The sequence below is a fragment of the Pristiophorus japonicus genome, chromosome 18 (genome assembly GCF_044704955.1).
Source record: "Pristiophorus japonicus isolate sPriJap1 chromosome 18, sPriJap1.hap1, whole genome shotgun sequence".
Taxonomy (NCBI): domain Eukaryota; kingdom Metazoa; phylum Chordata; class Chondrichthyes; family Pristiophoridae; genus Pristiophorus; species Pristiophorus japonicus.
The window spans coordinates 32071930-32099018 of record NC_091994.1 but is presented as its reverse complement, the minus strand read 5'-3'; the positions used below and the strand labels follow the sequence as shown (position 1 = coordinate 32099018).

The window sequence follows — 27089 nt, the reverse complement described above, 5'->3', positions numbered from 1 at the left end:
ACAACTTGAGCCACCTCCGGGAAATCCCCTCCATGCCTTTCAGTTCTGCGCAGAGGGGATTCCTGTACGGGCTGCTCTTGCGCACACTCTCCACTTTGCCATCCTCATCTGCCGTCCGGACAAGCCATGGCGCACCATCTTGCTGTCAGGAGGAGGCGGGGCTCCCCGATGGAGTGCTCTCTACATGGGAGTCCTCCCTTTATTTATTGGGGACTTGGCCTGGATGGTGTTGCACGGGGCAGTCCCGTGCAATCGGGTTTTAAGTCGGTTCATGGACTCTGCGGTCTGGAAGAGTCTGTGTCCCATGTTTATGTTAAGTGCGCGAGCTTGCAGCCCCTGTTCCAATATTTGAAGGGGCTGCTCCTCAAATTCTGGTTGCACTTCAGTCCCACGCTCCTGATCTTTGGGCACCCTGTGCGGAGGGGAGCGGGCAGGTCAGAGGGCCTCCTCGCAGGACTGCTCCTGGGCACGGCCAAGGGGGCCATTAACCGGACCAGGCAGCGGACAGTCGAGGGGGTCGTTCAGCCAGACTGCCTGCCTCTCTTCCATGCCTACATTGAAGCCAGGGTGTCCCTGGAGATGGAGCATGCAGTGTCCACCGGTACGCTTGTGGCTTTCCGCGAGAGATGGGCGCCGAAGGGACTGGAGTGCATCATCAGCCCTGGCAATCAAATTTAAATTTGATTAAAGGTTTTTGTTAAAATTTAAAATTGTTAATTTATGGGTCCTAATGCCTTTGCAAAAAGGGGGCATTGATTTAATTTTCAGCTAAAATAGTTGTAAAGCTGTTGCATTGAGTGGCTTAGCCAGTCACGTGATGTTCACAATACTCATTTGGGTCTCGATCATCCACGATGAGGTATGTAGTTGTGAGCCTAGTGGATGAACTGGTAATGTGTAGTGTGATTGTTAAACCTCTGTTAATAAACCAACTAGTACTTAATAGCAATGCATTGCTATGAATTCTTAAGCAAGAGCCCATGAAACAAATATATTACAGTGGGAGCAGGCAGAAGAGCCATTCATGACATTCCCCCCATTGGGAAATGGCTGGATGAAAATCGCAGGAATTTCAGCCCCAACAAGTTTAACAGCCACCTGCAGTTAAATCCCACCTCCTCAGCCTAATCAGTACAAGGGTTCCAAGGTTCAGTTGATTGTCTCCAAGGTTACAGGAGAGCGAGAGAGAGAGAGAGCGAGACACACATAATTCAAACATAAGCAATGCTCTGTGATTGGCTCAGTTATGTGCATGCTTGACAGCTCTTTTTGAATCGAGTGGTAAGTTATTTAAATACAGAAAGCCCTGATACTGTTTTCAGGGATGTTTAAGTAAGCTAAATTGTTTAAATCAAAGAGAATTAGCTTGAAACTTTCAAGATTCAGGTCAGATCAGAGTAGCTTCCACAGTAGTGAGTAAATATGGGAGTCAATGCGCCTATAAAATTTAAATTGAGAAGAATCGTTATTTAGTGTTAAGATTGTGAACATTTGTTTTTCCTCGAAGAGCTGGATAGTAAAATTTCTGTCATAAATATATATGTTACATCACGATTCTTTATTCTCTTGTTTATTGTTAAAATCAATTCACTTGATATTCAAAGTTTGAAACAAAGTCTGGGATTGTGCTGGGAGTGTTCTACCTCTTTTCATAGATGGGAGAAAGATCATAGGAAGTTCGGGGGCCGAAATTGCCCTTCGCCGAAAATGCGGCACACTTACCGTGTTTCGACTGTTTTTTTACCGCCGCAGTGGATGTGGGGTCTTTTGTGCAAAATTCCGATCTTTGGCTTTTTTTTACGGGTGGCCCGGAAGTCGATCACAATGGGGACGGAGGTGCGGTGGAGAGCAGAAGTTCGGTAAGTAGAGGGGCGGAAGAGGGGACGGGCCGAGTGACTTAAGCGGGAGAGCCGCTGCGAGCTCTGCGATTCTTTAAGTTAGGTTTGCTGGGCCACCAGAGAGGGTTTTGGTCAGACCAGCGGCCAGGCACCCAAGAGGGGGTGCCAGGCTGCCTGTTGGTGGACCGGCCGAACCTGGGGGCATAATTGTTGACCCGACATGGCAGTCGGCCGGCAAAAAAAATAAGATGGCGGCCGTGGCAGTAGGTCCTCCCCCTTAATGGCAGCCGCACCGCCATTTTACAAATACTCCAAGCACAATGCACCGGCAGAAAAAGCTGTTGGTGGCACTGAGCGGCGGGAGCAAGATTTTCAGTGCGGAATTTCACGTTCCTTCTCGGAGCGCAATTGGCATCAGGCAGGGTGGAGACTTCAGCAGCGCTACACTCTGGGCTGTGCCGAATGCCGGGCTGAACGATCGTGGGCAGCAACCCGCCAAAAAAACTGCTGCAAGAAAGGTCATTTTTTTTTTTTACTTACCTCGGCCACCTCGCCTTTAATCATCGCCCCCAAAGCGGTCACCCGATACGCGCCTCCTGTTGGTCCTTTCACCTGGCCATGCTGAAGGGGGCAGAAGACAATTTCGGGTCCAGGGCGATGCACATGCCGATGACATCACGATCTCTGGGTGCAGGAGATCGGGATGCAACGCTGCAGCGCCGCTATAAAACTCCCGTCTAATATGGCGGGAGTCGATGTCAGTGCTGGGCCCAGTCGCAAGCCATTTGTGCACTGTTAGCACCCCCCCCCCCCCGGGGGCAAAGACAACCAATTTCTTCCCCTATGTTTTTATTTTGAATACACCAAGAATGTAAAGTCACTGTAAAAGAAAGAAAGTCTTGGATTTATATAGCGCTTTTCATGATCACCGGACGTCTCAAAGCGTTTTACAGCCAATGAAGTACTTTTGGAGTGTAGTCACTGTAGTAATGTGGGAAACCAGTCAGCCAATTTGCGCACAGCAAGCTCCCACAAACAGCAATGTGACAATGACCAGATAATCTGTTTTAGTGATGTTGATTGAGGGATAAATATTGGCCAGGACACAGGGTATAACTCCACTGCTCTTCTTCGAAATAGTGCCATGGAATCTTTTATGTCCATTTGAGAGAGCAAATCGGGCCTCGGTTTAATGTCTCATCCGAAAGACGGCACCTTCAACAATGCAGCACTCCCTCAGCACTGCACTGGAGTGTCCGCTTAGATTTTATTTTGTGCCGTAAGGAAATATAACAAGGAAATTGAGCAGCGATAACAGTTAACTGCTTACTGACAAATAAGAATGGAATTTTTCAACTTCTCAACCAGCAGAACTAAGCCATCGAAAAGAAAGATGCAACTGCATTTCTGCTTCCCTAAGCAGTTCTTTTATTTTCTAACTGCAGTGTTCAGTAAATAGATTTATTATTATCGTACATAACAGCTGCATAATCTTACCTTCAAGAAGTACATCAATGATGTCATTGGTATTGAAGCTGAGTTCGTCTACATCCTGACCTGTGTACTGATAAAGTGCCCGGCACTTGGGACCCTGTGGTGGCTGTGGTTTCGAGCGGCCCACTCCCGGCAGAGGTCTCTGAGATAGGCTTCTTCTTCTTTGCATTCTACAAAAATACATTTCATGACAAGTGATTTCAGCATTCCAATCTTAATTCAGTGCACCCTAAGAAATAGTTTTTATTATTATTTGTGTTCAGGATGTGAGTGATGTGGGTAATTGAATAGATGAGGCCTATATTCTCTAGAGTTTAGAAGAATGAGAAGTGATCTCATTGAAACATACAAAATGTTTACAGGGCTTGACAGGGTAGATGCAAGGAGGATGTTTTTTCTAGCTGGGGAGTCTAGAACCAGGGGTCACAGTCTCAGAATAAGGGGTCAGCCATTTAGGACTGAGATGAGGAAAAACTTCTACACTCAGAGGGTTGAGAAGCTTTGGAATTCTCTACCCCAGAGGGCTGCGGAGGCTCAGTCTTTGAGTATATTAAAGACAGAGATCGATAGACTATATTAAGGGAATCAAGGGATATGGGATAGTGCAGGAAAGTGGAGTTGAGGTAGAAGATCAGCCATGATCTCATTGAATGGCGGAGCAGGCTCGAGAGGCCGAATGGCCTACTCCTGCTCCTAATTCTTATGTTCTTACGTAATGACAATATTTATCGCCCAACCCTCGGTGCCTCAAGGGCATTAAGAGTCAGCCGTGTAGTGTGAGACTGAAGTCATGTGTAGGCCATACCAGGTAGAGATGGCAGGTTGGGTTTTTACAACAATCCAGCAATTATTTTTCTGGTGCCAGCTCACAAAGTGACCACATGTAAAAAAAATTCATTTTCACAACTTGACGCAGTGGGATTTGACTTCACAAATGGCGGGTTGTTGGCCCAGTGGCATAACCACTATGTTACTGTACCCGGTCATCCTGGCTAATGGGCCTGGAATGAGCCTCATTGGGGAGAATTATAACACTCCCCCGTGTTCAGATCCATTTCAACTGAAAAATGCCTGGCCGAGTCAGACTACAGCCTTATACATTTCTGCAAATCGAGGTCCAATCGGGTCAGTAGGACACTGATGCCACAATAACCAGGAAATCGGGCCACAACGATTGACCCAACAGCACAAACCTAGTCAGACCACTGAAGAGGCCCTGTAAGGTGGGTTGAAAACTTTGCTTTGCGGAGGCTCCACAGGAAAGTGTAGGCCTCCCCTGCCTGAGCACTGCTGACCACCCCGGAACCCCCATCCCTGCAGTTACTGTCGCTGCCGCTCTCCTTTCCGCCGGTCACCGCCAGGTCAGGGCTACCTTGGTCGGGAAGTCGGCTGGGGGCATGTTAACAAGGCCTGGATGTTAAAATGGGCTGGGCCTCCTGCTGCTGCTCCCGGATGGACCTGCCACTCGCTAGGCCGCTTTCCCACCCAACCATTGCCTCAGTTTGAAATAGAATGTGAGCTGCGATTTTGCATAAACTGGCTTTAATACATATTCTTCAATGCTTGCAGCTGTGATATTTGTTTTTAACCCTCTACAAATTTCCTTGTTTTAAAGGTTAACACAAACATAACTCCAATCCAAAATCCTTTCCGTGAAAAAAAAATGTTCAAAAATCCCACAACGTGATACAGGGCTTTAGTTTAACATCTTGTCTGAAGGAATACACCTCCAACAATGCAGCACTCCCTCAGTACGGCATTGGAGTGTTAGCGTAACTATGTGCTCAAGTCCTGAAGTAGGGCTAGAAGCCACAAACTGCTGATTGAGAGATATGCATGGTGCTAACTGAGCTAGACTGACCATATTAAGTTTTGTGGTACTGCCATGCTGCATGTTTCATCACCTACCCTGCAACTCCTTGATCAGGCACTTTCATGAACTCCATATTAGCATTCATATTCGTCGTTGTTCTTGCTTTAGTGGTTGCACCTTGTTTTGGCAGCGACGGCATATCGGAATTAATTGCGGAGTTTCTTGGGCCTTTCTTGGGTCTGGAATAGGTTTGTTCCTGTCTCATTTGACTATTCTGTGAGAATCGAGGTGCACCATTACGACACTGCCCTTAAGTAAGAAAAATAGTAATTGTTAGACCTCTTCCTTTGGAATTCCATTTTAGTGGGGAAAGTATTAAGCTCGTCCTGTGCAGTACTGCTTTGGCATTTCTAAATCACAAAGCAAGTAAAATATAATCACCTTGGGCTAGTACCAGCCCATGGTGAGGTATGGATCCTGAGATGCTACAAACAGATCATATACACACCTCACAGGTACATATGTTACATTGTAAACAGTAGATTACAGCAGTGAAAAAGAAAGACTTGCGCTTATGACCACCGGACTTGCACATGCCTTTCATGACCACCGGACGTCTCAAAGCATTTTACAACCAATGAAGTACTTTTGGAGTGTAGCCACTGTTGTAATGTGGGAAACACAGCAGCCAATTTGCGCACAGCAAGCACCCACAAACAGCAATCTGATAATGACTAGATAATCTTTTTTAGCGATGTTGATTGAGGGATAAATATTGGTCAGGACACCAGAGATAACGCCCCTGCTTTTCTTCGAAATTTTGCCGTGGGATCTTATATGTCCACCTGAGAGAGCAGATGGGGCCTTGGTTTAACATCTCATCTGAAAGACGGTACCTCTGATAGTGTAGCACTCCCTCAGCACTCACTGGAGTGCCAGCCTAGATTATGTGCCTAAGACCCTGGAGTGAGACATGAACCCACAACCATTCTGACTCAGAGGCGAGTGTGCTGCCCACTGAGCCACAGCTGACACTGTGGTGCTTCTTGTTCATCTAGGCTGGAAGATTTCCAATGTTCAGTTCACAGCAGAATGACAAACACTAATATAAAGAATTCATTTATGAATTTGTTACAAATGGAGGCACTGTTTGGCAGCTGCTATTTATTTGTCATCATGAAACAGTCTGCACTTGTCTTGTTTTACAGCAGTTGATTCTTTTGCACCACTTGTTACCTGTTGATGGTATTGGTGGGGCAGATCTAGATGGGGGGCTTTTTTTAAACCCTCTGTTCTCTGCAATACCTTTCCTTGTTGGCTCTGTCACAGAAGAGAAAAAGAAAATGTTAGTAACTCACAGCACAGAGAGTACGACAAGCTACTATTAAGTAGCCACTGTTTTATAATTATACAGTGTAAGTCTCCTCTCAGTACCTTTCATTATAAGGGAGCATTGGTGGAAATAAGTAAGAAGGTGTATTGTTTGAGAGAAGGTTGTTGTATTTGTAAGGATTTGGAAGAGGGTGTGGGAGCACCGAGGGGGCTGAAAGAGTGAGCAGTTGTAGGGAATGGTGGAGTGGATAGTGAAAGGGCAGTGAGTAGACCCGGGTGGGGGGCGGGGGGGGGGGGGAGTATAGACAGGGAATAGACAGAGGGGGAGTAGAAAGTAGGGGCCAGTGTGTACTGGGGTATTTGTGTAGTGAGTAGTAGTGAAGACAAGTATGGGTATGAAGAATGACAGTTCAGGAAGAGGAGGAAGGTTCTGGTTTAACCCTTGTTAGTCCAGATGGAGTAGTTGCATGGTCTTGGGAGGGGATTTTTGCTCTGTGGTAAGGAAACAGTAGCTCAGGAGAGGACTATGAATAACTTCAGCTGCTATCAAGGGGGCTTATAGTTGCTTCTCTTGCTCGCCTCCACATAAGCTAAATCACAAAGGGGGTGGGGAGGTGGTATAGTACGGAGCACTGCATCCATCTCTGTGTAAAAGACTATCGCCGTTCTCTGAGCACTGAAGCAGCAAAAGCAGGTGATCGTGCTATCACTGAGCCAAGACACCTAGAACCAAGGTGGTTAAGTAGAAATCTTATAGAGGCGTTCAAAATTATATGACAGCTTTTGATAAGGTATATTGGGGGAAAAACGATTTCTGTTGATCAGTGAGTCAGTAATTGAAGGTATAAATTTAAGATCACCTTGGGTTAACAATTGCACCTGCTAATTTTAATTTCTAAGGCATGTAAACCATGCACCAAATGTAGCATTGTAATGAACCATTAATCATTACAGCTGGATGGGAAAAAATAAAGGCAAATATTCCTGTTGTAGTGCCCACCCCTAACCTTGGACCAGCTCTAGACAGGAGCAGTGGACCTGAAGAGATTTACATGTTAAATGCAGCAGGATGCAATAAACAGGCTAACCACTATAACGAATATTTGATCAGAAGGTACCACATAAAAGATATATACTATACAACAGCAAAAACAACTCGCATTTATATAGCACCTTTAGCATAGTAAAACTTCCCAAGGTGCTTCACAGGAGCGATATCAAACAAAATTTGACTGAGCTACATGAAGAGATATTAGGACAGATCTTGGTCAAAGAGTTAAGTTTGAAGGAGTGTCTTAAAGGAACAGGGAGAGGTAGAGGTGGAGAGATTTAGGGAGGGAATTACACAGCTTATGGCCCAACAGCTGAAGGCCCGGCAGCCAATAAGAACATAAGAAATAGGAGCAGGACTGGGCCACCTGGTCCCTCGAGTCTGCTCCGCCATTTAATAAGATCATTGCTGATCTGATCATGGACTCAGCTCCACTTCCCTGCCCGCTCCCCATAACCCAATGGTGGAGTGATGAAAATCGGAGAGCACAGAGATATTGGAGGGTTGTAGGGCTGTAGGGGATTACAGAGATAGGATGAGGTGAGGCCATGGAGGGATTTGAAAACAAGGATGAGAATTTTAATATTGAGGCTTTGCCGGACCGGGACCCAATGTAGGTCAGTGAGCACAGGGGTGATGGGTGAATAGTACTTGTTGTGAGTTAGGATACGGGTGGCAGAGTTTTGGATGAGCTCAAGTTTACGGAGGGTGCAAGGTGGAAGGTTGGCCAGGAGAACATTAGATCATTAGAATGATCAATTCTAGAGGTAACTAAGACATGGATAAGGGTTTCAGCAGCAGCTGGGGCAGAGGCAGAGACGGGTGATGTTATGGAGGTGGAAGTAGGGGCTGTCTTGGTGATGGAGAGGGTATGGGGTTGAAAACTCATCTCGGGGTCACATAGGATACTAAGTCTGGTTCAGCCTCAGACAGTGGTCAGGGAGAGGGATTGAGTTGGTGACTATGGAACGGTGTTTGTGGCGGGGACTGAAGACAATGGCTGCGGTCTTCCCGATATTTAGTTGGAGGAAATTTCTGCTCGTCCAATACTGGATGGTGGACAAGCAAAGTAACAAATCAGTGGCAGTGGAGGGGTTGGAAGAGGTGGAGGTGAAGTAAAGCTGGGTGTCGTCAGCGTACATGTGGAACCAGACGTGTTTTTGGATGATGCCACTGAGGGGCAGCACGTAGATGAGAAACAGGAGGGGACCATGGATAGATCCTTGAGGAACTCCAGAGGTGACGATGTGGGAGCAGGAAGAGAAGCCATTGAAAGCGAGTCTCTGGCTACGACGGGATAGATGGGAATGGAACCAGGCAAGAGCAGTCCCACCTAGAAGAGAGGCATTGGAGGATGCTGGTGCGGCTGCACACAGGTCGAGAATGATGAGAAGCGATTGTTTACCACAGTCACAGTCACATGGCATGTCACTTGTGACTTTGAGGGCTCTTTCAGTGCTGTGGCAGGGCGGAAAGCTGATTGGAGGGGTTCAAATATGGAGTTGCGGGAAAGGTGGGCACGGATTTGGGAGGCGACAACACATTCAAAGACGTTGGAGAGGAAAAGGAGGTTGGAAATGGGGTGGTAGTTTGCAAGGATAGAGGTGTCCAGGGTGGGTTTTTTGAGGAGGGAAGTGATGACGGCAGATTTGAAGGGAAGGGGGACATTACGTGAGGAGAGAGCACAAAAATATTGTGACGTTACGCAATACAATACCCATTTATTCACCATTTAGTATAATATGTTATTGGGAGAATGATTATTCATGGCATAAACATACATATTAAAACATAATTGACAGGCTCTGAACAGCAATTTATCAGTTGTTTAATGCAGCAGGTTGCATGGTTACTGGAACAGCTCTCTTTCCATTAATCCATTGCCGACCCTGCTTGGAAACTGCACAGCAAACAACTCATGTTAATGGTATATTATAAGAGCTACTTACTCGAACTTTTGGGTAACCCATCTCCAATACTAATGTTAAGTGTCTTTCCTGCGGGTTTAATTACTATCAAATCCCCCTGGCCTCTGCTGAAGATCAGATTTCGAGTACCTCCTCCTCGCCATCCTTCCTTCTTGATTTTGAATTGTATGCTGTTAAAGACAGACAGAATAAAATGAGGTTCCATAATTAAAAACAGTAGGAAATCGTGAATCATTCCTCTGAACTATCAATATTTAAGAATTTTGAGCTCACATCACTGATTAAACACACATTATACTACCTAAGAAAACTTCTGGTGGCCGAAATTGTCCACCCTCCAAAACGAATTGCACCAATGCAAGGGGCGGACAATCCGGAGAAATTCAGCTCTTTGGTTGATGTTTCCGGTTGGAGCGATGTTGGTGTACGGAGAGGGGCAGAAGTGCGGTCGGATCAGAGTAGCCACCACTAGCGGGGCGGAAGTGGGGGCAACGCTTAAAGTCATCAGCTGATAACATCATCGCACTAGTGCGTCACAACATCGCTCCCCTTCAGTTAAAGGGGAGGGCCACTGCGAACTCTGTAGCCACTTCAGTGGAAAACGCTGAGCCACCAGGGAGGGTTTCGGCCGGGCCAGTGGCCTGGCACCCAAGAGGGGGTCGGCCGAACCAGTGGGCATAGTTGTCGGCCCATCCTGGCTGAAAATGGATCGGTTGGGCCGTCCGCCGCTGTCAATCAATGTGGGGATCCCACAGCGCGTGTGCATCACCACGCTCTCTCCCCTCCGTTAAAGGGGAGTGATTCGATCGTTTTTTAACTTTGGCCACTGGGCCACCACGGAGGGTTTCGGCTGGGCCAGCGACCTGGCACCCAAGAGGGGGTGCCAGGCTGCCCGTTGGCGGTCCGGCCGAACCCGGGGCCAGTATTTTGCCGGCCGATCGCCAAGTCGATTTTTAGGAATGGCCGACGCAAACGGGCATTAACGGGTCTCTTTGAGACCCTGTATTTCGGCCCCTAGAAATTATTGTTGTCTGATAGTCATTATCATAGCAGATAAAATAATATCATATCCTATTATCATAAACAGTCATTTCTATGTTCAAATGTTTCATCACAAGAGCAGAGAAGGAAAAACAAACAACATGCTTCCTTACGAGTCAGAAAAACTGAGCTGTAATTTCTGATGTGTTAACTCTTCAATTCGTTTGCACAGAAGACTAATGAACTCTGTCTTAAAAATGGACTCCAGGAGGCTGTCATACTCTGGTTCGTGGAGGACAACAAAATCATCTTGTCTGGTGCTAAAATAAAACCAGAAGACAAACATCTTATCATGTGTAAACTCTCGAAGGTGCACCTGTGGCTGCTTTCAAATCCATGCTGATTTTAGATGAACTGTCATTTTAGATGAACTGTTTCAGATATGCTAACACATGGACTATGTGTTAGCATATCTGAAACAGTTCATCTAAAATGACAATTAACGATTGATAAGTATCATAAACAATAGGAATCCAAACAAAATTATTGGAAAAAATTCTGAGGGCCAGGATAAATCTTCATTTAGGAAGACACGGATTAATCAGGGACCGTCAGCATGGATTTGTTAGGGGAATGTCATGTCTGACTAACTTGATTGAATATTTTGAGGAGGTAACCAGGAGGGTCGATGAGGGCAGTGTGTATGATGTAGTGTATATGGATTTTAACAAGGCTTTTGATAAGGTCCCACATGGCAGACTGGTCACAAAAGTAAAAGCCCATGGGATCCAAGGCAAAGTGGAATGTTGGATCCAAAATTTGCTCAGAGGCAGAAAGCAAAAGGTAATGGTCGATGGGTGTTTTTGTGACTGGAAGGCTATTTCCAGTGGGGTTCTGCAGGGGCTCAGTACTAGGTCCCTTGTTTTTTGTGGTATATATATATGATTTAGACATGAATGTAAGGGATATGATTAAGAAGTTTCCAGATGATACAAAAATTGGCTGTGTGGTTGATAATGAAGAAGAAAGCTGTAGACTTCAGGAAGATATCAATGAACTGGTCAGTTGGGCAGAACTGGTCAGTTGGGCAAATGGAATTCAATCCAGAGAAGTTTGAGGTAATGCATTTGGGGACGGCTAACAAGCCAAGGGAATACACAATAAATGTAGGACACTGAGAAGTGTAGAGGAAGAGAGGGACCTTGGCGTGCATGTCCATAGATCCCTGAAGGTAGCAGGACAGGTAGATAAGGCGGTTAAGAAGGCATACGAAATACTTGCCTTTATTAGCTGAGGCATAGAATACAAGAGCAGGGAGGTTATGCTTGAACTGTATAAAACACTAATTAGGCCACAGCTAGAATAATGCGTGCAGTTCTGGTCACCACATTAAAGGAAAGATGTGATTGCACAAGAGAGGGTACAGAGGAAATTTACGAGGATGTTGCTTGGACTGGAGAATTTTAGCTATGAGGAAAGATTGGATAGGCTGGAGTTGTTTTCTTTGGAACAGAGGAGGCTGGGGCGATCTTATTAAAGTATATAAAATTATATGAGGGACATAGACTGAATGGATAGAACGGACCTATTTCCTTTAGCAGAGGGATCAACAACCAGGGGGCATAGATTTAAAATAATTGGTAGGAAGTTAAAAGGGGATTTGAAGGGGAATCTTTTTGCCCAGAGAGTGGTGGGGGTCTGGAACTCACTGCCTGAAAGGGTGGTAGAGGCAGAAACCCTCACCACATTTAAAAAGCACTTGGATGTGCACTTGAAGTACTGTAACCTACAGGGCTACGGACCAAAAGCTGGAAAGTGGGATTAGACTGGATAGCTCTTTGTTGGCTGTCGTGGACACGATGGGCCGAATGGCCTCCTTCCGTGCTGTAAATTTCTATGATTCTGTGAAGATAGATGAGTTGAGAGCTTCATCATTTGTGAGCTGTCTAGCCCTCTGAAGCTGAAGTTTGATTGGGTCCATCTTCATTCAGTGTTGTTACAAGACCAGAGTGCAAAGCTTTTCTCAGATTTGGTACAGGAGCAAGGATTTGTTAATCTGATTGACAAGTTCCAGGATCAGATTGTGCAGTTTGTGCACTGGTGGAAGAGGGATTGGCTCACAGTCTGGACTTGGGTCCATTGTCAAAGGTCTGTGAAAGTAACTCTACATTACCTGTGAGCCATGGTTCCTGAACCAGACTATCACAGGGTTGAAAGTAGCCAGCAATATCATCCCTCAGCTTGAAGAACAATTAAAAAAATAAACAAACATTGTACAGATTGTGACACTTGTATCAAGTTAATTTAAAGGAGGGAGTCAATTTTTCAAAAATTCTTCAGTGGATAAACATTAGTTATGCATAGCTTTATTCATTAAACTAACATTTTTCTTAGCTGATATGATATTCTTAACAACTTTATCAAGATATAGGGAGCTCTGAATCGGTGTGCTAGACAGGCGCAGTTCCTCTGAATTTGCATGTTGTACCCATGGTGTAGACCCAGCAGCCCTGGCAAGGCCTTTTCCCAGGAATGGGGAAATGAAAGTGCAAAGCCTACAGCTGTAGGAGGTCAGGAGCTTTTAACCCTTCCTGTTCAGGCCCACACACCAACAAGAGTCACTTTGGTGCGGTACCAGAGAGCTGCAGGCACCTGTATGACTGTACCCTCAGTGTTGTCAGAAAGGGAAGAAAAAGGATGAAAATTGGGAAAAAAAGAGTGGACTTTGAAAAAATGTCTTGTGATGTCAAATGGCACCAATGAGCTGTACATAATGCTGTTTTCACAGTTCAGTTCTGTGGTTACAAACTGTAGAATTTTCACACGCTTTGGATGTAAGAAGCCCTCTCGTAACTGATCATAAGACATCAAATTTTAATAAGTAATTATCATGAAAGAAGTGTGCAAAGGAGATTCCATGATGTACTTTGGGCGGGCGTGATAGTGTAAAACATACAATATCGAATCAGCTGCCCATTATACGACGCTCTCAGCAGGTGGGTTTCCCCATTGTGAAGGGTAGGTGGGGCTCCTTATCCTTGGTTACAACCTTCCTAAGACACGGTACTCTGAAGATAAAAACCATAAAGAAGGCCACAGGAAAACACCTGAGCCACTCTTCCCGAGTAAAGCGCTCAAGAATCTCATATGTGAGACTTGAGTTGTGATCTGCCCTGGGGCAGTACACCACGGAGTGACCAAATATCCAGGCTATGCATTCTGAGGTTTTTGCTGGAGGTTTTAGATCGGAAAGCAAACAGATAACCACAAAACAAGATGAATGTACCTCATAGAAACAGCAGTAATGTTCTGAATTTCAATCTTTCTTTTTAGGGTCTCCTTGATTTGACCCTTTTCAGGCCCCTTCTTAATCTTTTCTCGACCAATTAGATAAATATACTTTGGGGTAAGTATAAGGTCACGCTTTATGCCCTGAAAAATTGGATATGATGTAAGAATCATTATTTAATACAGTAAAGTTCTGGTGAATGATGTGGTGATACAGCAAGTAATTGAATTGTAGAGGGAAGTGACCGGGGCCCAGGAGAGGCGTGAATCTGGGGCCCAGAAGAAGCGAGGGCAGCACTGCGATATGTGCGCGCTCAGTCTGTGCAGCAGAGCTGGTCTCCAGTTAGTCTTGGGTAATCTTTGCCACTGGACCAAGACCTAGCTCGGTCAAGCCCGTGTGGTGGCTGGTGTGCAATGATCAACACACGTTAAAAAAATCCACGCACAGGCATCTTCCCCCCTTCACGATGTAGTTCGGGACCTGGAATATTAGGTCCTTCATTGAAACATCTGTGAACTCATCCCTTTTTGGCGTGGAAGCAAGTCATCCTTGCTTCGAGGGACTGCCTATGATGATGATGAATTGAATGGATACAATACACAGGACCTACATCAGTGCTGGTGTAAACGATACCACACCTCTGTCAGCTGTTCTATTGCTGCCAGTCTGTAAGCACTAGACTTTGGAGGGCTAATTTTCCTGCCCATTGGTCCCGATGAATGCCCAGTTCCCCGAGCGCAAAGGTCAGGACAAAGGGGTGGGGGGAGCCTGGTTTCGCCAGATTTCTGTTCCTTTCATGTTGCCCCCAGATTTTCAGGCCTTTGTAGGTGGGAGGGGCTGAGCTTGGCCCACCCTGCAGTATGTGCAATGTAAATGAGGTGGGGAGGGAGGGAAATGTAGGTCGGTGGTGAAGCAATGCGAGGCCTCACCACTTGAATTGTCCGTCGTTCGTCACCACTGTCCCCCCGACTTCAGGTGGAATCACGGACATGAATCTAACCGGATATGTTGCTAACAATGCTTCCACACTTAAGACGATCAGAATTAAAATCCTCCAGCTCCCATATTAAATACTTGACAAAATTAGTGTGATATAAATAGGGAAGTGCATCACATTCTCCATATCTCATTCTCTGACCTGAGCCTGGCTATATTAGTGGGTTCAGGTAATTTAAATCAGCCCAGTGTACCATTAGGTACAGGGCCTTGAGCCTATAAATAGGGACAGAAAACCAGCTGCCAATGCAGGCCTGAGGGGTAATAGCTGTCAGTTTCAAGACGTACTGGCTGCTCTCCAAGAACAGCAGCCAGAAGGCCCCCAGCACTTGTCCTTCTCCTACCAGCCTTACAGAAGGGAATCATTTACTTTTGGCTGGACTCCTGGTAGCATCCAGGCTGCACCCAGAGCCTCCACTCTGAGTAGGGTTGAGCACCAGGCCAAAATTCCTGCTTCTTCTGGACCCTACTCCAAAGGGGTGCCCATTTGACGAACCAACAGGAAAATAAGACCAACAGCCCCATTGAGAACTTTCAACCTCATTTACATGGCTGTCTCGTGCTCATGCCTGTTCCAGGTGCAAGCATTAGCCCATGCCACGCAGGGGATATCCAGCAGGTTCCTGTGCAATGTAGAGGAGGCAGAGACTCAGCATCGTTGTTCTGTGCCACTTTTCCCTCTAATTTGAGCATTCCCCAGGCACAAAGCAGAGAAAAACCTGCCACAAAAGTCTTAATATTGCAAGATCGTGACACATCCAGGACTGGAACTGATGTCATAAACTACAAGAGTGAAGTTGGAGATACCCTTTTCAATAACCCAGGTCACACCATCATATGACTCCTTGAGGTCATATATTTATACTAAAAATCAGTTATTAAAAACATGCCTAATCCTGAATGACATCACATAGTAATGTTCACTGAACCTCAACATTTTAAGCTAATAAAACAATTTTCATTGCTTGGCAATGCCTTTACTAATTATTTTGGAGGAACCTTGGTGGCTACCCTGAAGAACAATCTGGTCTATCAGTGTGAAGGGACGGGCAGAGCTAAGTGAAACAATGAGAGAAGACTGAGCTGAAGAAAAATGGAACACAAAGTAACCTTTCTCCTCCGTTATTTAAAAATATAATTGGCAACCATTACCTTAAATCTTCTGTCAAACTTAGTGACAGAGTCTGCAAAATCTATCCTCTCCCGCTTCCCGAGAAATTGTCGTAGCTCTGGTCGGTCCTCAATGCCAAGATAGTCACCAACAAAGTTTCGGTTAATACTGTTCCTTCTTCTCTCTTTGAAGTTGTAAAGTATGCTGGAGGCTGGAGCGAACAACCAACAAGAAGGGTCATGGTAATTTTACAAAAATGACAGACAAACACAAAGGCAGGAACCTCAGATTAGTGACAGGGCCTCTGTCATTTTCCATTGATGTTAATCATTTGGACATAGGTACAAGAGGAATAATATTGAAGTATGTTGATGATACCAAATTCGAGGCCATAGCAAAGTGTGAGGAAGAATGAGCAGATTACAGGAGGACAGAGAGAGGTCGGCAGAGTGAGCAGACACAGCTTGATGCAGAAAAATGTGAAGTATTACATTTTGCAAAAAAGAACCATGAAAGGATATACAATTGAGATGTTGGAGTTTTCAATAGACGAATGCTGGGATTTTTGCTAAACACTCAGTTAGCTCATTTACATAATTTGGATTAGACATCATCTAACGAGCCCAAGGCGAGGACAGATACGTAACCTACCACCTTATTGGAAAGGTTGGGCAGGAGTTAATATTGATAAGTGCTGGTACTTCATTTACATAATTTGCATTAGGAGTCACTGCGAGCAGAAGGGAAGGTAAACTCGTTATTTTATTTTCAGGGTTGAACGGGAATGAAGAATGGATGAACACAGGGATTTCTTTCTAACGGTGCTCAAGTAAGTCCAGGTGGGCGGGGGAGGGGCCGAGTGCAGCATTAATGTGGAGACAAGAAGAGCATTCCTGGTCCACATTAAGGTAAGTATTAGAAACCTTACCTGACAGTTTCTTTGGTGGCCTCCAGCAGTCCCATTAAGGATTGCTGCAGATCTGGACAAACTAGTCAAATCTTGCACATATTTTGATAAGCTTAAAACAGTTTTAAGTTTGATTTAACTCGACCAATTCACCAATGTTAGTCAAGTTTCCTCGTCTGTTTATATTTTACTTACATATTTGTTACAATGACTATTAATGTTTTACCTTCTTCTCTCATCTGTTCGTACTTTCTTCGTGCAATGTACTTCCTCCACGCTTTCTGAATGATTCTTGCAAATTTATCAAACTTTCGTTCTCTCATTTCTTCCAAAAGGAAAAGCTGGAATTTCAAAATATTGGACGATTAAAAACACAAATGAAGAAACCATCGGCTGAACAGATAAACAAATATTAAATGTTAAAACGAACATTAACATCACACAAGGCTTAAAAGCATTCATAATTGAATTAGGCATTCACTGCTAAAAATGCCATAACCCTTGTTAGTCAACAGCTCAGCAAAGGTGCCTCCCTGGATTCTATGATGAAATGGTAAATCATGCAGGCTGCGTCATCAACATAGCTTTGGTTGTGTTTCATTAGCAAATCTAGTTTTGGACACCAAGGCTTAACCAATAAAAAAAAAGCAAACTTAATCCACAGCAGTAACTTACTGATTCTGGATTCTTTACAAATACTTTAGTTTTGCCCATCTGGTACTGGTCAGTATCTACGTTGACAGAACGAAGCAAATGCTGAGCCCCTTGGCGTTCGTCGCCACGCCAACGTGGCCAGGTCTCTGGTGTGAGGATAGCATACCTTTAAAAAAGCACATATTTTAGTCAATTGGGAAGATGCTCCACATCTATTATATCTTTAAAAAAAATCTTACATCTGCATGCACTTCCTGTCAACAAGACCTTCCTATCTGTTGTCATGTTTCTTTTGTCACACTTCGATGTCAACTTGTTCTATTATAAATTTCTATGTCCGCATTTAAAATAGGAAATCCCTGGGGCCGAAATTGTCCACCGCCCGAAACGAAGCGCATCTACCGATTCCGATGTGTTCTGTCGAAATTCAGCACTTCGGGAATTTTTTTGGAGCGGGGCGGAAGTGGCCTCATCATGGGGGTAGAATTGGGGGCCTCTCTTGCTTTCTCTCAGGACAATCTCACTCTGTCACTTTCTCACTCACACAGTCTCTTGCAGCTCAGTCTGCCTCGCACACTAACGTGCTTTCTACTTGAAGGACTGTATCTGATAACTCACTCAGCTCTCTTAAGAAGACCTCCAATTCAAACAGCACAACCCAGCAAATGTCAGGCAACTTTGTAGTTAGTCTACTTACTTTAACAACTAAACAGCACAATCCTCCCTCAGCCTTCAGTGAGACCAGCACATTCTCAACTCACAACACAAACATCACAGCCAGCTTTTTCTCAAAGCAAACACCCAACTCTTACCTTCCCTGGTAATTATCATAAGTTCATGTGACATTTTTCTCCAGGTTGTCACCAACTGTGTATTTTGCTGCCTGCGTACTGTCATAGAAACATAGAAACATAGAAAATAGGTGCAGGAGTAGGCCATTCGGCCCTTCGAGCCTGCACCACCCTTCAATAAGATCATGGCTGATTCTTCACCTCAGTACCCCTTTCCAGCTATAGAAACATATCAACCCTCTTCTCAATGTTCCTCGCTGCCATGCTTCACCTCACAGTTGACAAGCTCCTCGCTGGAGTGGAACTAAACTACAGAACCAGTGGGAACCTGTTCAACCTTCGCGTCTCCAGGCCAGGTCCAAGACCACCCCAACCTCTGTCGTTGAGCTACAGTACGTGGACGACGCCTGCGTCTGCGCACATACTGAGGCTTAACTCCAGGACTTAGTCGATGTATTTACTGAGGCGTACGAAAGCATGGGCCTTATGCTAAACATCCGTAAGACAAAAGTCCTCCACGAGTCTGTCCTCGCTGCACAGCACTGCCCCCCAGTCATCAAGATGCACAGTGTGGCACTGGACAACGTGGACCACTTCCCTTATCTCGGGAGCCTCCTGCAACAAGAGCAGGCATTGACGACGAGATCCAACACCGCCTCCAGCGTGCCAGTGCAGCCTTTGGCCGCCTGAGGAAAAGATTGTTTGAAGACCAGGCCCTCAAAACTGCCACCAAGCTCATGGTCTACAGGGCTGTAGTAATACCCGCCCTCCTGTATGACTCAGAAACATGGACCATGTACAGTAGACACTTTAAGTCGCTGAGAAATACCAACGATGTCTCCGCAAGATCCGACAAATCCCCTGGGAGGACAGACGCACCAACGTTAGCGTCTTCATCCAGGCCAACATCCCCAGCATTGAAGTACTGACCACACTTGATCAGCTCCGCTGGGCAGGCCACACAGTTCACATGCCAGACACAAGGCTCCCAAAGACGTGCCAAAGGTGGGCAGCGGAAACATTACAAGGACACCCTCAAAGCCTCCCTGATAAAGTGCAACATCCCCATCGACACCTGGGAGTCCCTGGCCAAAGACCGCCCTAAGTGGAGGAAGTGCATCCGGGAGGGTGCTGAGGACCTCGAGTCTCGTCGTCGAGAGCATGCAGAAATCAAGCGCAGGCAGCGGAAAAAGTGTGCGGCAAACCAGTCCCACCCACCCCTTCCCTCGACGACTGTTTGTCCCACCTGTGACAGAGACTGTGGTTCTCATTTTACCCTGTACAGCCACCTAAGGACTCATGCTAAGAGTGGAAGCAAATCTTCCTCGATTCCGAGGGACTGCCTATGATGATAATATGATGGACTGTCAGAATCAGTAGCTGCTTCAAGTCATAGTTCTCACTGTCAACAACTCTCACCATTTAACCAAAGATATGCAAAACAAATCAATGGATAATAACGAAGGTTGCCAACACAGGATTGTCCTGGAGTCTCCAGGAATGAAAGATTATTCGCCTGGAGAGCAATCCGGGAGAAAAATCACAGAGTCGTTCAAAAAAGGTTTTTTTGAACACTTTTCTTTATTAGTTATAAAAATATTGAAGACAGGGGAAAAAAAAAAACTGACTGGGCAAACTATCCCTCCTTGTCTTTCTTGACTTATCTGCAGCCTTTGACACGGTTGACCACTCTATCCTTCTCCAATGCCTCTCCACCGTCGTCCAGCTGGGTGGGACTGCACTCGCCTGGTTCCATTCTTATCTATCTAATCGTAGCCAGAGAATCACCCGCAACAGCTTCTCTTCCCACCCCCGCATCGTTACCTCTGGTGTCCCCCAAGGCTCTATCCTTGGCCCCCTCCTATTTCTCATCTACATGTTGCTCCTTGGCAATATCATCCGAAAACAAAGTGTCAGTTTCCACATGTACGCTGATATCACAAAGCTCCACCTCTCCACCACTTCCCTCAACCCCTCTACAGTCTCTAAATTGTCAAGACTGCTTTTTTGACACCCAGTTCTGGATGAGCAGAAATTTTTTCCACTTGAATATTTGGAAGACCGAATATTCATTGTCTTTGTTCCCTGCCACAAACTCTGTTCCCTAGCCACTGACTCCATCCCTCTTCCCAACTTGTGTCTGAGGCCGAACCACACTGTTCATAACCTTGGTGTCATATTTAACCCTGAAATGAGTTTTCGACCACATATCCGCAGCATAACTAAGACCGCCTATTTCACCTCCATAACATCGCCTGTCTCCGCCCTTGTCTCAGCTCATCCACTGCTGAAGCCCTCATCCATGCCTATGTTACATCTAGACGTGATTATTCCAACGCACTCCTGGCTGGCCTCCCACATTGTAACCTAAATATACTAGAGGTGATCCTTGTCCTGACTCGCACCAAGTGCTCGCTGACCTACATTGGCTCCAGGTTAAGCAACGCCTCGATTTCAAAATCCTCATCCATGTTTTCGAATCCCTTCATGACCTTGCATCTCCCTATCTCTATAACCTCCTTCAGCTCCACAACCCCCAATATGTCTGCGCTCCTCTAGATCTGCCTTCTTAAGCATTCCTGATTATAATTGCTGAACCATTGGTGGCCGGTCTTCTGTTGTCTAGGCCTTAAGCTCTGGAATTCCCTGCCTAAACCTCTCTGTTTCTCTCGCTTTCTTTCCTCCTTCAAGACGCTCCTTAAAACCTACCTCTTTGACCAAGCTTTTGGTCACCTGCTCTAATTTCTCCTTCTGTGGCTTGGTGTCAAATTTTTTGTCTCATAATACTCCTGTGAAGCACCTTGGGACATTTCACTATGTTAAAAGCGCTATATAAATAAAAGTTGTTGTTGTTGAGTTGGAGGTGGGAGGTCATGTGATGAAACCATCAGGAATAGGCCCAACCAGAATTGGCAACCCTAATAATAATGCAAAAAGATGATGAACCCACATTACAACAGTGATTACACTTCAAAAAGTACTTCTTTGGCTGTAAAGCGCTTTGAGACATCTGGTGGTCATGAAAGGCGCTATATGAATGTAAATCTTTCTTTTTCTTTTGAACAAAATCACAATTCATATTAAGTTTGATTTTGAAGACTGACAGCGATGGAAATAGTCGCTCTGTAACTGCCACTGAGAGCGGCCGAGAATGCGAAAGGTACCTCTGGATGAATTTTGGGAAAGCTCTTCGGTAAGCAAACCCTGCTCGTCGGACTCGAATGTTTTCTTTCAGTCCCAGATATTCAACCTGATGCTTCACTCTGAAAGATTTGGGTATGAAAACAGAGATCAGAAATAATATAATTACCTCGGCCAGAGAGTGAAACTTTCAGACTGGTGACTGATACATCTGGACTTGCCATAAAGGATTCAAAGTGAAGTACTGAAAAATCCACATAAATAGTGTATCTGTTGAGCTGCTCATAGGGACACACCCCACTTACCTAAGCCCAGATAAGCTAACAAGTTGGCAATGGTAAAGTCCATGAACCCCCAAATGTACATGGGTGATCCAATGGTGTTTACTTGGTTAAAATTATGCAGCTTACCAGCACAGAGCACTGGTAAGCCTCCACTGCTTGTCTATTAGCCTTCCTTTCAGGATATTGGTTATCAGGTTAACCTGGAACCAAGTGAGAAGAATCGTAGCTTCCAGTGACAAGTCCTTCATTAGCTAGTCAGTCATCAACATGTTCTTGGAATACTGCAAACTTTCTTAGCTTAGGTATCAGATTGCAGTGTGTGTCACAGCAGATTGACTTAGTTTCAATCTCCCATCAAGAGGCACACACACATTTGCAGGCATCAGCTTGCTCGTAAGGCGACTAATCATCAGTTAATCGTTGGACAAGTGACAGACATGGTCTGAGGATTTGAGCCCTCACTTGTTGCACAGCGATAACCAGTTATTCCTTCTGAGCGATGTGGTCAGTAGCAAAACTCACTGTGAAATATATGAGTGCATGTCCACCTAACCACAACATAGGCACATTAGACCTGTGTGGAATAAACAGTAACTGCTTGCATCTCTGCAACCCAATGAAGGTAGACACTATACCATAAACATCTGTGAACTCATGTGGAAGCAAGTCATCCTCGTTGGAGGGACCGCCTATGATGATGAGTACTGTAGAAGCATTTGTTCGCACGGACCTATGGGGCTTGGAGTGCCAGTTTTGTGGGCGTAGATTAGTTTGATGGACAGATGTAAAAGATTGAGGAGACTTGGGCGTATTGCAGTTACGCAGGTAACTCATTTATGCCCAAAAGTCCGCAATCTTTTAAGCCACGTAATTGGTTTGTGCCCAAATCATGTATATAGCCGGGTGCAAAAGCAGAGGATACTCCAGACCATGAGCTTTGAACCGTGAAAGAAATTTAAACGTGGAAAATTGCAATTAAAGATATATGCAAAACACTCTTTAAAAACTGCAAAGGCTAATTTTCCTCATTTAATGATCATATGATTGATCACTTGTATTCATTGATGTTGAAAATATCACATAATTGATAAGCTGAAGATCACTGTAACCAAATATCACTGATATGGTACTACTGAGCAGAATTGGAGCCTGGGACTGTGTTTTGAGTTTTGAAAAAATGCATTTGCCGAGATTTTATTTTTAGTTGCCAGCCCAAGAATGGCAATAAGCACATAAGTGAAATGATGAGATTCGACTTCAGCGTAACCTGCTGAAAAGTTTTGGGAAAGATGCAATAGTTTGCAATTGAATCACTCATTTGTTCAATGTAGCTGCTGCTCGTGTAATTTTGTAGGGATTTTTCTTAACGTTTATTCCCAGCATGTGGGACATTTTTCCCATCCCTAGTTGCTCTGATTTTACAACTGTGCGGCTCACTCGTCCATTTCAGATAATATAAAGAGTCAAGCCAGTAGCATGGAGTAAAGTTACATATAGCTCAACTGATGTCCTGTGCAAAGAAATGTGAGGTTCCCCTGCAATTATCCACTTCCCGTTGTCAACCAGTTTCTACATGGAGATGTCTCATAATAGCCCAAAGCTTTTCAGTGAGGGGGAAAACATTTTGAAATGGCTACAAGACAAGAAGGTTGTTCCTAATGACAGGCCAAATAAAACCAATAAAAACTTACCTGCTCTCCTCCCAATCTTTGGGTCTCTTAGTCTCATTGGGTTTAATGCAGCGAATATAATGTGGAGTGCACTTCATTAACCTGCTTACCAGGTCATTTGCTTGTTTCTAAATCAGAGAAAAGATACAAATATATTAACAAATTTAAATTATACCCATGATTATTAACCCTTTGGATTCCACGTGAAAGGAAAGCAAAATTCTTCCAAATAAGGAAGCAGAAGTGATTTTTCTGCAATAAAAACAAAATGCTGGAAATACTCAGCAGGTCAGGCAGCATCTTGGAGAGAGAAACAGATTTAACGTTTCAGGTCAATGACCTTTGATTAGAACAGTCTGACGAAGGGTCATCGACCTGAAACGTTAACTCTGTTTCTCTCTCCACAGATGCTGCCTGAGCTGCTGAGTATTTCCACCATTTTCTGTTTTTAATTCAGATTTTCAGCATCCGCAGTATTTTGCTATGTATTAGTGATTTTTCTGCATACAGTTTCAGACGTTCCTATGCAGAAATCAAACATGACACAAACTATTTTGCTTCAAACACGTGCTTGCACTACAGCTCGATCTTTGCATAGCCTGAGAGAGGCAACCAGTTTATCGCTCCAGGAGCTAGTGAAGACTATACGCATTTGATTAAATTAGATGTATTTTTTGCTAGCCTGAATGTACAGGTTTGCTCGATGCACTTTTCTGCAGATCAGGTATATGATGAAAATGAACCATTTCTGTCTAAGATTTAGCTTAGTATTGGCTATTTTAATTCAATCACAGTACATAAGGTGTTAAAAATGAGCTAAGTTTGCAGATATAACAGGGCTTTGGTTGTGGGCGGGGTTAAAGCCGGCAAAAATGTCCGGGAGCTGGCTCCAATGTTGCGGGATTAACTCGGGCACGTTCAGCTGCGTGTGCGAAACCCCTCCGGAGAGGCGGGTTAGCGATTAGAATATTTAAATCACTGAATTGCAGCAATATTTCAACCGGCATTTAAATTTAACGCTGCAAGCATGGGTTTCCCGGGCTTCTTGAAACTCGCCAAAGCAAGAAGAGAACGGCAATTCATGGGGCTCATTAAAAGATAGGCAAATACAGCAATAAACACTCGGTGCCCACAGCTGCTTTCTTACCTGCCACTGGGAAAAAGTCTGTTGAATACTTGTGGTGAGAGGCTCTCCCCAGATCAACCAGAAGTATTCGTAAACCGCAAAGGTTCGCATTCCATTAATATTCAGCTGGTGTGCAACCACAAGAAAAGGTTTATGCAGGTGCACGCCAGGTTCCCGGGGAGCTGCAAGATGCTTTCATCTTGCCACAGTCCAAGCTCCCCAAGCTCTATGGACCTGGAATCAGACGTAAGCGGTGGCTGCTAGGAGACAAACTTGGCTGAAGACACCCATGAGAAAGCCAACCAATGAAGCCCATGAGTGACATAGTGAATGCCATATGACAGCCAGATGTGTCAGTGTTGCGCTCTGTGCAACACTGCACAGCAGCCAGGAATGGAGGAGCAGAAGGAACAAGGCGCTGAGCACACATCATCTGCGGATGAATTCGAGGAGGAGGAGAAGGAAGAGGAGGAGGAAGAGGAAGAGGAGTAGGAGGATGATGAAGATGGCAACCCCAAAGCAGCACCAGACACTCACTTTGCTGCCTGGGATGCCAGTGATTCCCTTGTAGCTGTAAGGATCAGTTAGTTATGAAATAAATTAATATAGCGCCTTTCACGACCACCGGACGTCCCAAAGCACTTTACAGTCAATGAAGTACTTCTGGAGTGTAGTCACTGTTGTAATGTGGGAAACGCGGCACTGAATTTGTGCACAGGAAGCTCCCACAAACAGCAATGTGATAATGACCAGATAATCTGTTTTTGTTATGTTGATTGAGGGATAAATATTGGTCAGGACACCGGGGGTAACTCCTCTGCCATCTAGACCAATGTAACAATCACATCCAATGGCGACTCGATGTCATGTATGTAACCATTTTGCAATGGTAATCTTCATGTAACTGTAACCTTCATGCAGCTCCTGTACACTGTACTTACATCCTAGAAATACACACCCTGACCACAGGGGATGAACTTGTGGGAGACACTCCTCACCTGGGTTTCCAGGTATAAAAGGGGAGGTCCCACCCAAGGTCAGCACACCTTGGTCCTGGGAATAAAGGTTAAGGTCACGTAGTGACTGTGTCTGCAGTACATGCCTTGTGTGAGTTTGTAGTACGGTGCAGGGACACCACATTTGGCGACGAGAAACTGGAATCACCGAACCCCGAGGATGGCCACTGGTAGCACAGAGGAACATTACTGTGTGGGTGAAGACTGGGACAACTTCATGGAAAGACTCCAGCAGAGTTTTGTCATGAAGGATTGGCTGGGAGCGACAGCAGCTGACAAGCGGAGGGCACATCTACTGACCAGCTGCGGACCACAGACGTATGCGCTGATGAAAGACCTGCTCGCACCCCAAAAGCCAGCGGACAAGTCCTTTGACGAGCTCAGCCAACTGATCAGTGAGCATCTCAAGCCAGCGAGTAGCGTACACATGGCCCAGCACCGGTTCTACACACACCGGCGTCGGGAGGGACAATACATCTCGGACTTCGTTGCGGACCTGCGGCGCTTGGGCAGTCTCTGTAAGTTCACAGACGCCTGCAGGGGGGAGATGTTAAGGGACTTTTTTATTAGGGCATTAATCATGCTCATAGAGGCCAAGAACTTGACTTTAGAAGGGGCGGCGTTAATAGCTCAGACCTTCATGGCAGGCGAAGAGGAGACCAAGCTAATTTACGCGCGCAGCCCTGGTCCCAACGTGGCGATGGACCAGGGAGTTAACATTGTGAACGCGGCTAGGGACCCCGCAGGCAGGCAAGGGCATTTCGAAACCGCCCAGGCAGCAACAGACTCTAGGGTGGGCCCGCAACAGGGACAATGGAAAGGGGATCGGCAATTCACGCCATCACGAGGAACAATGCGTCCCGTGATGGGACCATTAACACCCACCATCAGAGTGCTTAGGAACAACCAAATGGGCATTCATAGAGGAATGCCTGGTAACAGTCCCTTTGTTAACAACAATCTTAGCCCATGCTGGAGATGTGGGAGTAGACATACTGCGAAAAGCTGCCGGTTCCAGCAATATACCTGTAGGATTTGTAACGTCAGTGGACACTTGGCCAGGATGTGCAAAAAGGCTGTGGCGAGGCTAATCTGTGAGACAGAGGAACCAGACAAAGGGTCTGCAATGCAGGATGATGCCTGGGGAAAAGCCATGGATGCTGAAGTTCAGCGGGTTCACGTGGCTGACGTTCACAGCTCATACACTAAAATGCCATCCATGATGATGAAAGTTTTATTTAATGGCACCCCGGTGCACATGGAGCTGGATATGGGAGCTAGCTAGTCATTCATGAGCGCCCAACAATTTGAGAGACTATGGCCACACAGAACTAGCAGGCCCAAACTGGAACGCATTGACATGCAGCCACGGATGTACACCAAAGAGATCATCCCAGTGCTAGGCAGTGCAAACTTGGTAACACATAATGGATCACAGAACCGGCTTCCACTCTGGATCGTCCCGGGAAATGGCCCCGCGCTCTTGGGGAGGAGTTGGCTAGCCGAGATGAATTGGAAATGGGGGGGATGTGCACACCATTTCACCTGTGGAGCGAAGTTCATGCTCACAGGTCCTACAAAAATTCGGGTCACTGTTTCAACCTGGTGTCGGAACGTTCAAGGTCACTAAAGTAGTGATACGCATCACTCCGGACGCCAGACCAGTG

At 45.5% G+C, this 27089-nt stretch overlaps 1 protein-coding gene across 1 annotated transcript in view; it reads right to left on the bottom strand.

Annotated features, from left to right (window-relative positions):
* myo1f (myosin IF) overlaps positions 1–27089 on the bottom strand; it is a 210045-nt gene that overhangs the window by 16499 nt on the left and 166457 nt on the right. The window contains exons 17-27 of the mRNA XM_070859819.1: positions 23302–23408; positions 21350–21448; positions 17416–17560; positions 16967–17081; positions 15875–16044; positions 13724–13869; positions 10611–10757; positions 9478–9626; positions 6382–6465; positions 5241–5454; positions 3336–3502 (exon numbers count right to left, since the gene is read on the bottom strand). Coding sequence (XP_070715920.1) covers positions 3336–3502; positions 5241–5454; positions 6382–6465; positions 9478–9626; positions 10611–10757; positions 13724–13869; positions 15875–16044; positions 16967–17081; positions 17416–17560; positions 21350–21448; positions 23302–23408 — 1543 coding nt within the window. The remainder of the gene's footprint in view (positions 1–3335; positions 3503–5240; positions 5455–6381; positions 6466–9477; positions 9627–10610; positions 10758–13723; positions 13870–15874; positions 16045–16966; positions 17082–17415; positions 17561–21349; positions 21449–23301; positions 23409–27089) is intronic.